Source organism: Megalobrama amblycephala, linkage group LG11, assembly GCF_018812025.1.
Source record: "Megalobrama amblycephala isolate DHTTF-2021 linkage group LG11, ASM1881202v1, whole genome shotgun sequence".
NCBI classification, from domain to species: Eukaryota; Metazoa; Chordata; class Actinopteri; order Cypriniformes; family Xenocyprididae; genus Megalobrama; species Megalobrama amblycephala.
The window spans coordinates 6,488,267-6,499,524 of record NC_063054.1 but is presented as its reverse complement, the minus strand read 5'-3'; the positions used below and the strand labels follow the sequence as shown (position 1 = coordinate 6,499,524).

At 38.8% G+C, this 11,258-nt stretch overlaps 2 protein-coding genes across 2 annotated transcripts; both read left to right on the top strand.

Moving 5' to 3' along the window:
* Positions 1 to 487: 487 nt before the first annotated feature.
* On the top strand, positions 488 to 4,663 carry actc2 (actin, alpha, cardiac muscle 2). The gene is made up of 8 exons (XM_048208493.1): positions 488 to 641; positions 1,217 to 1,361; positions 1,572 to 1,811; positions 1,946 to 2,030; positions 2,111 to 2,272; positions 2,365 to 2,556; positions 4,043 to 4,224; positions 4,311 to 4,663. Exons 2-8 carry the CDS (start codon positions 1,233 to 1,235, stop codon positions 4,452 to 4,454), a joined length of 1,134 nt encoding a protein of 377 aa, XP_048064450.1. The 5' UTR covers positions 488 to 641; positions 1,217 to 1,232; the 3' UTR covers positions 4,455 to 4,663.
* A 1,544-nt stretch (positions 4,664 to 6,207) lies between these two features.
* On the top strand, positions 6,208 to 10,495 carry gjd2b (gap junction protein delta 2b). Its single transcript, XM_048208492.1, has 2 exons — positions 6,208 to 7,074; positions 8,413 to 10,495. The coding sequence occupies exons 1-2, from the start codon at positions 7,004 to 7,006 to the stop codon at positions 9,251 to 9,253; spliced, it is 912 nt and encodes a 303-aa protein (XP_048064449.1). The 5' UTR covers positions 6,208 to 7,003; the 3' UTR covers positions 9,254 to 10,495.
* Positions 10,496 to 11,258: the final 763 nt, after the last annotated feature.

Below are 11,258 nucleotides of genomic sequence, written 5' to 3'. Positions count from 1 at the left end.
GTAATGATAATTTTTCGATTTAAATACCTTATAAAAGTATTTAAAACACAAAAATGCCATTGCATAGGCTACATAGGCACAGAAAGAAACGTACAACAAGCTGTTGTTTTCAATCAAATGTGTTCTTTTTCTTTTGTTTATTCCCTGTTCTCCTATTTTCAAAACTCTTGTTTTCCTCAGAAACACCGACACATTCATATTTCGTTCCTAAATTAAAATCTTATCATCCGATAAAAAGGGACATCGTTGAGTGTAAACGGTAGGATTATCTGTTGTTTAAAGAGAAAAATCTCTTCTTGCCTCATCATTTATTTTTAGCGTGTAACATGCAGATTTTAGGGATGACATTTTAACAAAGTCTACAGTGATTAATAATGACGTGCTGAAAATCGTGGAATACCATCACACGCCTCCCCGCGTCTCTTGCCCATACATGGGCGTAGGACCGAATGCCTCGCGGGGGTCTCTCCTCTCGCGCCCTTCCATTCATGGCCACTCCACTCTCAATGGCGCTCGGGCTACCAAATAAGGAGAAGGAAGTCCAGCGGGCGCCGGGCCATTCGTGGAGTATAAATTGGCTGCGGCTCAAGGCGGTGTCTACCATTCACTCTCCAAGGGAACCAGCTCCTGGTGCTGATCTGGTAAGTACAGCTAAAGCTTTCAGAAATGTCAGACTTCATTTAATGGGATGATCTTCTGAATGCTAGGATTTAAACTAGGCCAGTTCTGGTGCAACATCGCTGGAATTATAATGGAAATAATTGACTGTTGAGCTAAACAAATATTCCAGGGGCTTAAGAGTTGCCAGTTAAGAATACTTTGCTTTGAGTTTCAAAAAAGTTATTAATGTTCTTTTGAAATTTTGTCATGAGGAAAGTCAAAGATGAGCATGTCAACATTTCATGAGGTACTTAACTAAAACTGGTACTGAACTGTTTTTACTCTAAAGAGAACATTTTTAATTAATATAAAGAACTTTTTTTCCACTATTGAGAACCTTTTCAGCAGTGGAAACATTCCATGGATGTTAAAGGTTCATGGAATCATAGATGCCAATAAAGAACCTTTATTTTATATGTGTGTATGAGTGTATGGAGAAGAATTTTAGATGGGTTGGTGGCCTTTTCTGATGAGAAAGCGTGAGCCTGACAGGAATGCAAACGAAATGACTTGGATGTTTGCAGTATGTTCAGACATGTATCTGATCCTCATATAGAACCCCAGCTGACACCATGTGTGACGACGATGAGACCACCGCTCTTGTGTGCGACAATGGCTCCGGCCTGGTGAAGGCTGGCTTTGCCGGAGATGATGCACCTCGTGCTGTTTTCCCCTCCATCGTTGGTCGTCCTCGCCACCAGGTATATATCATGATATTTAGTTCAAACAGTAGAGCGTGGCACTAGATGGCAAGGTCATGGGTTCAATTCCCAGAGAATGCAAGAACTGATAGAAATGAATATACTTTAGGTTAAATGTAAATTGTTTCAGATAAAAGCGTCTACCAAATGCATAGATGTATATATTATACAGTATGTACTAACTTACTGATATCTTCTTTTCTCTAACAGGGTGTCATGGTAGGTATGGGACAGAAAGACTCCTATGTGGGTGATGAGGCCCAGAGCAAGAGAGGTATCCTGACCTTGAAGTACCCAATCGAGCACGGTATTATCACCAACTGGGATGATATGGAGAAGATCTGGCACCACACCTTCTACAATGAGCTGCGTGTGGCCCCTGAGGAACATCCCACACTTCTCACTGAGGCTCCTCTTAACCCCAAGGCCAACAGAGAGAAGATGACACAGGTAAACTTGCTTGAACATCGCCAAACAGTGCGCATTCAATGACTCCACAAACTTAAAAGGACAGTTCAGCCAAAAATGAACTCAACACCTGTTGTTGCAAATATTACAAATGTATGGCTTCTATTCATTTGTAGATCATGTTTGAGACCTTCAATGTTCCTGCCATGTATGTGGCCATCCAGGCTGTGCTGTCACTATATGCCTCTGGCCGTACCACTGGTGAGTGTTGTTTGTGAATACGTGTACTTAATTTCTTTAGGTTTCTCTAGAGAACCTTAAACATTTTTTGTCGTGTGTAGGTATTGTGCTGGACTCTGGAGATGGTGTGACCCACAATGTCCCCATCTACGAGGGTTACGCTCTGCCCCACGCCATTATGCGTCTGGATCTGGCCGGTCGCGATCTGACTGACTACCTGATGAAGATCCTGACTGAGCGAGGCTACTCTTTTGTAACCACTGGTATGAATAAACTATATCGTCTCGTTGACTGAGTGATCAAACCATATATCCTAATAGCCTATGTTGTTAACACTGGAATTTTATTATCACAGCTGAGCGTGAGATTGTGCGTGACATCAAGGAGAAGCTGTGCTACGTCGCTCTGGACTTTGAGAATGAAATGGCCACTGCTGCTTCCTCCTCTTCCCTGGAGAAGTCCTATGAGTTGCCTGATGGCCAGGTCATCACTATCGGAAATGAACGTTTCCGTTGCCCCGAGACCCTCTTCCAGCCTTCCTTCATTGGTGGGTGATTTCATATAAATTTTACTAGTTTCTAAGGGGCCATTTAAACGACACATTTTCAACTAAAAACGGAAAACATTTTATGCTTTTTGGCCGTTCATTTACACGACTATAGTGTTTTGGGGGCCTAAAAAAGCAAACTTTTGAAAATGGGTTTCAAAGTGTATGTTTTTGAAAATAATACCCTTATCGTCCCAGTGTAAACTACAAAAACGCAAATTTGAAAAACCAGTGATGTCATGCCCATGCATATTTACATAGTGACATCGTCAACTACTGGCCTGACATCATAATGGAACATTTTTAATTGTTTCCATTTTTAGTACATCATTGTTGTGTAAACATACCCCTATTCATATGCAAAGGTTTGCATGATGCTAGCAAAAATGAAGCTACAAACGTCCTACAAGTTATTTTAGGAAAAATAGCCTAAATGGTAACACTTTACAATAAGGTTTTATTTGTTAACATTATTTAATGTATTAACTAACATGAACTAACAATGAGCAAGACAATTGTTACTGTATTTATTAGTCTTTGTTAAGGTTAGTTAGGGTTGTTAGTTAGCTAGCTAATGTTAGCTAGCTGTTCATTGTTTGTATGTTAGTTCACAGTGCATTAACTAATGTTACCATTACATTACATTAACAAACTAACAATAACATTAACAAAGATTAATAAATACTGTGACAAATGTATTTATTAATCTTTGTTGATGTTAGTTAGGGATGTTAGGTTAGCTAGTGCGCAGTGTTTGTTAGTGCATAGTGTTTGTTTATAAAGTGACATCGCCAACTACTGGCCTGACATCATAATACAACGTTTTTAATCTTTTCCGTTTTTAGTACATTGTTGTTGTATAAATGTACCCCTATAGTAACATCCAAAGATGTGCATGCTGCTAGCAAAAATAAAGCTATCCTACAAGTTATTTTAGTAATAATAGCCTATATGGTAACACTTTACATTAAGGTCTCATTTGTTAACATTATTTAATGTATTAACTAACATGAACTAACAATGAGCAATACATTTGTTACAGTATTTTATTCATCTTTGTTAATGTTAGTTAGGGATTTTAGTTAGCTAGCTTATGTTAGCTAGCTGTTTATTGTTCATATTAGTTTACAGTGCATTAACTAATGCTAACATTACATTACATTAACTAACATTAACAACGATTAATAAGTACTGTTAAAAAATGCATTTATTAATCTTTGTTAATGTTAGTTAGGGATGTTAGCGAGCTAATGTTAGTTAGCTGTTCATTGTTTGTTCATGTTAGTTCACAGTGCATTAACTAATGTTAACAAATACAACATTTGATTAAAGTGTTACCTAATATATATGTGTGTGTGAGTGTATGTGTGTGTGTGTGTATATATATATATATATATATATATATATATATATATATATATGTTTAGCTTTATTACAATAAATTAAAAAAAAATTGCTTATTTTTATCTTCTTTTGCCTACCAAAGGTATGGAGTCTGCTGGTATCCATGAGACCACCTACAACAGCATCATGAAGTGTGACATCGACATCCGTAAGGACTTGTATGCCAACAACGTCCTGTCTGGTGGCACCACCATGTACCCAGGTATTGCTGATCGTATGCAGAAGGAGATCACTGCTTTGGCCCCCAGCACCATGAAGATCAAGGTAGAATATTTATTCAGCCATTCAGCTTTCCTGGCTTACTTTATTGATGTTCGATTAGTAATCATAATGTGTCTTCTTTCTCACAGATCATCGCTCCCCCTGAGCGCAAGTACTCCGTCTGGATCGGTGGCTCCATTCTGGCTTCCCTGTCCACCTTTCAGCAAATGTGGATCAGTAAGCAGGAATACGATGAGGCTGGCCCATCCATCGTCCACAGGAAGTGCTTCTAATTGCCAAATTACACTGCTGATTATGGATTCAAAGCACAGAAATTCTCAACATTACCTCCGCCTGTTATGCATGCAGGCAGATTTTGCCTTTATTTTTCCTTGTACAGTATGTTTACACCAAAGTGCAATTTGTTTGTAGTTATTTACTGGTTCAGAACAAAATTTGTATGTGAATATTTATTGGTTTTTAAATAAACAAGACCAGGAAATTTGTGAAGAAATCATCTTTTACTCCAAAAGCATTTTGAATTAATCTTTGTCATTTAGGCTACTACAAGACATGCATTGCTCGTTAATACAGCAAATACCGGTCTGCATAAAAGCTAGCTGTGATGGATTCATATTTGCGACTTCAATTAGCACCCAGTTTAAAAATAGCTGCCGCTCTCTAGGAGGCGAAGTGAGATCAGAGGAGAACGTAGCTCATTGTCAAGATGCCCTCTTCAGGCTTATGCGAATATTTATTTTTATCTTACCTACCCTATAAATATATGCAAACATTGCTATATGCAAACATTGCTCGCTATAAATATATGCAAACATTTTTACAGCTTCAACTCTTAGTTGAATTCTAGGAGGGCTATCCCATGCCATGTTGTCATTCATTGTTTTTATCTCTCCATCCTTGTGGGTAGTCCTAAAGCGATTACTCACCACTGTAAGTTTACCACAGGCATTACCACAAATAGATGTTTGATCACCTGCAGGAGAGTGCAAGTGGGGGTTAAGGAACTGTGCTTGATGTGAAGAGTTCAGATTAACCAACTCAATCAGCAGTTAGGAAGAAAAAAAAAAAAGACCTGCTTGTTAGTAAAAACGTAGTAGGCTATCATTTTCATTTATAAATTTGTAAAAAAAAAAAAATATATATATATTTTTTTTTTTTTTTTGCAAAAATATACAATGACTTTAAAGGGTTAGTTCACCCCGAAATGAAAATTCTGTTATTTATTACCCACCTTCATGTCGTTCCAAACCCGCAAGACCTTCATTCATCTTCAGAACACAAATTAAGATATTTTTGATGAAATCCAAGAGGTTTTTTTTTTTTTATCTCCCATAGAAAGCAATGAAATTACCAAATTATTATTGGCCGACGGATGTAAACACGGAAGCTCTGCACTGCATTAACTGTGCCAAATGCGTAGACGACTTGACAGGGAAGAGGAAAAATTGTTCAATAAAGTTGTTATTTTTGTTTTGTTTTTGCGCACAAAAAGTAGGTCACCGTGATTTTGCCAAGTAAGACATGTTCCTAGATCAGCATATTTTGTTGATCCTGGAACAACATTCCAGTCTGAAAATTTAGTCTTAACGCTATTCCTACCCCTAAATCTTATCCTACCCATTACTTATCCCTAAAATCAGAGGGGAATGATAGGTGAATAACATTGATGTAGAAGCACCTAACCCTGGTTGCAAACCTAAACTTGACATAAACGGTAAACTTGTCCTTCAAATATGATTGGTTGATTGAAATGTTGTTCCAGGATCAACAAAGATGTTGATCCAGGAACATTGGCAGGTCTTCTCGTCACTTCATAACATTAAGGTTGAACCACTGTAGCCACATTGACTAATAAGATATATTTATATTGGATTTCATCAAAAAATATCTTAATTTGTGTTCTGAAGATGAACGAAGGTCTTATTGGTTTGGAAGTAGGCCTACTTAATGACAGACATTTCATTATTTGGTGAACTAACCCTTTAAGGGCGGTCGACTATTTTAAAGGAATTTTAAATTAAAATATTTGCTAAAATAATGTATAAAAGTAATTTTCGGGGTGTAATCGGTCTCGCGCAACACCAGTTGTAATTTGGCGCCTCTAGCTAAACGTCATCAAAACAACTTTTTAAGTTCTTATTTTGTGACAGGTAATATATGATAAAGTGAATCGCAGTGCTTGTCGTGCGGAAACCTTTACTTACCTTTTGACTTTCTCTCTTTGCGGGGTTTCAAGCCTTATTACCCCCCACGATTTGCGCCCTGTTTATTATCGCGCGCGCGCACACACACAAACACTAACTCTAAACTCTAATCTGCTTCGGACTCCCATCCTGTCACGCTAGAGGGTGTGCGTGTCGCCGGAGACAGACATCCCCTGTGATTTGAGTTTATCACCAATGATTTTATTACGGATTAATCAGTGCATCTCTGGCATATTCGGAGAATAATGAAACGGAGAAATCCTGCTGTTCTGATTTCTCTCCAACAACCTGTCTGCGCGTGACGCAGGGGGGAGGAGGAGTGGGTAGTCTACTTAAAGCGGGATTAGCACGAGCCAAACATTATACTCCCCTCCGTTTAGGCTCAGAGCGACCTATCGTCCTGTTCGCGAGACAGAAAATAGGAGGGCTTTAGACTAATCAGGACCTCAGACGAGCGCGCGCTCCGGAGCGAGGCGTGGACGACAAGGTGGACAGCAGCGACTAATCAATGCATTCGCCCAATACTACACTCGCCTTTAGAGCGATAGACGCGGAACAGTAGCTTGCATTTGATTTTACACGGTCCACTGTGTTATATCGTCTCCGAATGAACAGCCATGGGGGAATGGACAATTCTCGAGCGTCTCCTGGAGGCGGCTGTCCAACAGCACTCTACTATGATCGGGAGGTGAGAGGATAAGTGGAAAATGTTTATTGACTGCTTAGTACATTAAAAAATATATTGAAGTCATTACGCAGTGACCCTTCTGAATAAGGGCGAATGGCCACTGGAACTTTATGTGACCAATGCAAAGGACAGAAATGTGTTTTAAGAATTAAAATAATGATTTTGTTGCTGTTGTTACTGCACATTTTGAGAAACGAAGCTTTAGTGCCATCGGTTAGATTACTGTTCCATGTCAGATCGTATTTGCTTTCAAAGAAATGTGCGCGCCCTGGCTGGAAGCGCGCGTTTGCCTGTGGAGAGAGTTTCAGCACTGGACAGCTCCCCGCGTCCATCTGCACAGCCAATGAATGTAAAACGATACAGTAAAAACCTGTTAACTGGTTAACTGTAAGTTACCATATTAAATACAATAAAAACAATGTTAGATTTAACAGACATTACAATTAATTTTACTGTAAAATACTATAAAGTGATGTTTTTAACGGTGATAATCCGTGTTATATTCGGCACGATAATAAATGTTTGGAAATAAGGATAATAAATACTATAATAATAAATGTTTGGAAATCGTTCCCAGAAGTCAGTGCTTGACACGTCACATTTGATTATTTAATTAAAATGCTTTTCTTTCTAATCAGTCATGTACAGTCAGAGTGCTTTATGTTACATTTTATGTTATTTGGTTATTGTACATATCTTATTTCAGTGCCTTGATGATGTTTTGTGTGGGTAAATGTATAATAAATTCTGAACGCAACTTATTAACTGCACTGTAAAAAAAAATATAATAATAAAAATGTTGGTTTAACTTAAAAAAATTAAGTTACCTGAAAATTTTGAGTTCATTGAAAATTAAAAAATGAAGGCGATTGGTTTAATCAACATAAAATTATATATCTATATATATATATATATATATATATATATATATATATGAACCACATTATTTATTGAATTTGATTTGACAAAAGAAAAATGTTGTGTTAACAAATCATGAAAATTATTTTTTTTACAGTGTGGCTGTTTGTTCCGGGAGGTATGAAATGTATGTAGGAAATGCAATTCATTCTGTGGTCATTTGTTTAACAGTGTACACTACATATCAGTATATGAAAAGAACAAAACGTTGTACAAATTTAGATATTGGAATATTTTATTATCATCAGATAACAGCATATCAGAAGAATGGCATATTAACATAATATCTGTTCATGAAATACAATTAGGACTGCCGGTTTTTAATAGTAAATTTAACAGGATTTCATTTAACAATGAAATGACTGTGAATACTGGAGCAGATACACTATGAACTTAAAATGTTTCTTTCTTTGTCTTTAGGATCCTACTGACAGTGGTAGTGATCTTCCGGATTCTAATCGTGGCAATTGTTGGAGAGACCGTGTACGACGATGAGCAGTCAATGTTCGTGTGCAACACATTACAGCCAGGCTGTAACCAAGCTTGCTATGACAAAGCATTCCCAATTTCTCACATCAGATACTGGGTGTTCCAAATCATCATGGTGTGCACCCCCAGTCTGTGCTTCATCACATACTCGGTGCATCAGTCGGCCAAACAGAAGGAGCGGAGATACTCCATGGTCTACCTGTCCCTCGACAAAGACGACTCAATGAGACGAGACGACAGCAAAAAGATCAAAAACACCATCGTGAACGGAGTACTTCAGAACACCGAAAACTCCACCAAAGAATCCGAGCCTGACTGTTTGGAAGTGAAGGAGATCCCCAGTTCAGCCATGAGAACTACCAAATCTAAAATGAGAAGACAAGAGGGCATCTCCAGGTTTTACATCATTCAGGTGGTTTTCAGGAACGCGCTGGAGATCGGCTTCTTGGTGGGCCAGTATTTCTTGTACGGATTCAACGTGCCGGCCGTGTACGAGTGCGATCGGTACCCTTGCATCAAAGACGTCGAATGCTACGTTTCGAGACCCACGGAGAAAACCGTGTTCCTCGTCTTCATGTTTGCGGTCAGTGGGATTTGCGTGGTGCTCAACCTGGCAGAACTCAATCACCTGGGCTGGAGGAAAATTAAAACGGCGGTGAGGGGGGTGCAGGCCAGGAGGAAGTCCATATACGAGATCAGAAACAAGGACTTGCCGCGGATGAGCATGCCCAATTTCGGCCGCACCCAGTCGAGTGACTCTGCCTATGTCTAATGCTCCCTTCGTGTAGTTAATCAGAGCAGTGGCGCTCAATCCAGGTCCAGGAAGACTCCAGGTTGCACGTTTTGGATGTTTCCGTCATCTGAAACACCCATTTCACGTCTTGGAGCCTCTACTCTAAAGGAATAGTTAAGCCAAAATGAAAATTCTGTCCATTTACTCACCCTCCTGTCGTTCTGTGGAACACAAAGGAAGATGTTTTGAAGAATGCTTAGTCCATACAATGAAAGTCAACAACATTGGACTCCATTAACACCACTGAGCTTTTTTTTCTTCTTTTGTGTTCCACAGAACGACATCAGGGTGAGTAAATGATGTCAGAATTTTCATTTTTGGCATCTAAAATGTGCAGAAATTCCAGGACCAGAACTGAGGACCACTGTATTAGATTATATACAAGACAAGTTATGTTATGAACTGTTCATCTCACCTGGTTCATGGTGGGGTAGATGGATTTTATTTGTCTGTTATGGACAACCAGAACAAACGGACCAAACGTTTGTTTCTTATCAGTTACTGAAGGGCACTGATGCAACTTTTTTATAGGTCAGAATGGAAAGCTTATGATGATGTTTTCGACATTTGTTTATTTCTTTGTTCACATGATCAGCTGAACCCGAAATATGTTTTGCACTAATATGGATTTAAAGAAGCCAAAACAAACCCGAATCGTGCTGTGAAGGTCTTTTGTTTCATTATATTGTATTCTCATTCTGGTTTTAGGTCGCACATATGATTATATTTCAGTTTACTCACCGCAACTAGTTAGACTGCAGTTCACATATGTTTATCCGTACTATATGAATCATATCTCTCTTTTGGCTTAGATAGATTGGCATCTTTAATGATTTGGTTGCCTGTGCTTGCACCACTGACCTTAACGTAAGTTATCGTTCCGTTATATTTAAGCTGACTTGCAGATCGGTAGCCGGTGAACTGGCCAATGCTGCATAACGCTTAACTGTCTATTTTTTGTATTTGTTTATTTATTTATTTTATTTATTAATGTATTGGATTTATTTATTTATTTATTTATTGACACCAAAGCGCCCATTGCTTTCATTTGTGTGAAAAGGATATATTGCTTTTATGTATTCAAGTGCCATATATGTACATAGATATATACATATTATAGTATATTGTAATCCTTATCGTGAGATATGAATTCCACAAACTCTTCAAAGAACATCCTATCCCTTTAATGTGAGATGTTGGGGAATGGAAGAGTGGTTAAAATTTTTTTTGCATTCATCAAAAGTATGATATTACATTTAAAGTACATAGAAAACACAGTTGATCAGAAATCAGTGAATAAAGGGGTTGAGATTCATTTCCCCTGGTGCTTCTATTTCTCAAAAAAATGATGTTAGCAACTATGTAAGATGAAAAATATTCTAATAATAAATGATGGAATTCATGACTAACAAGCTGTGTGATTTGAATTGCTTTATAATTTGGGGGGAATGCATCAGCAAAAAGAGCCATTTTCCTATGGGATTGGCATCCTTGTCATATTCCCCATGAATCAACTTCCTGTCAGTTGAAATGCTTGCATGGTTTTTTTTGACTGGTTCAGCAACACAGTGCTTAAATTTGATCCGGGCGCCATAATTCTACCTGTCCAGCTTCAGTCATGCTGACACAATGACAGCGGCATCCTCCCAGTCCGGTGCCCTGCATGCAACGTCGCTTTACAGCAGAGGTCCGGTCCCTGCAGAAGTCACTGTGGCCCCTGTGCCAAGGTCACAGAGAAAGTGCTGAACACTGCAGCCGGTGACATCAAACCGGGATTTCTCACTGCTGACAGACTGGGAGAGGCCTGAGACTCACAAAAGTGCCAAGATGACTCTTCACCAGAGAGGAGGGGGGGGGAATCTAGGCCCAAGCATCCTGACAGATCAATTTGGAATTCATCAGGGACCTGAGATTCCTCTTTGACACAACACAAACAGCGAAGGTCCAACCTGACAGGACATCAGTGGAGGCTATTGCTGTGTGT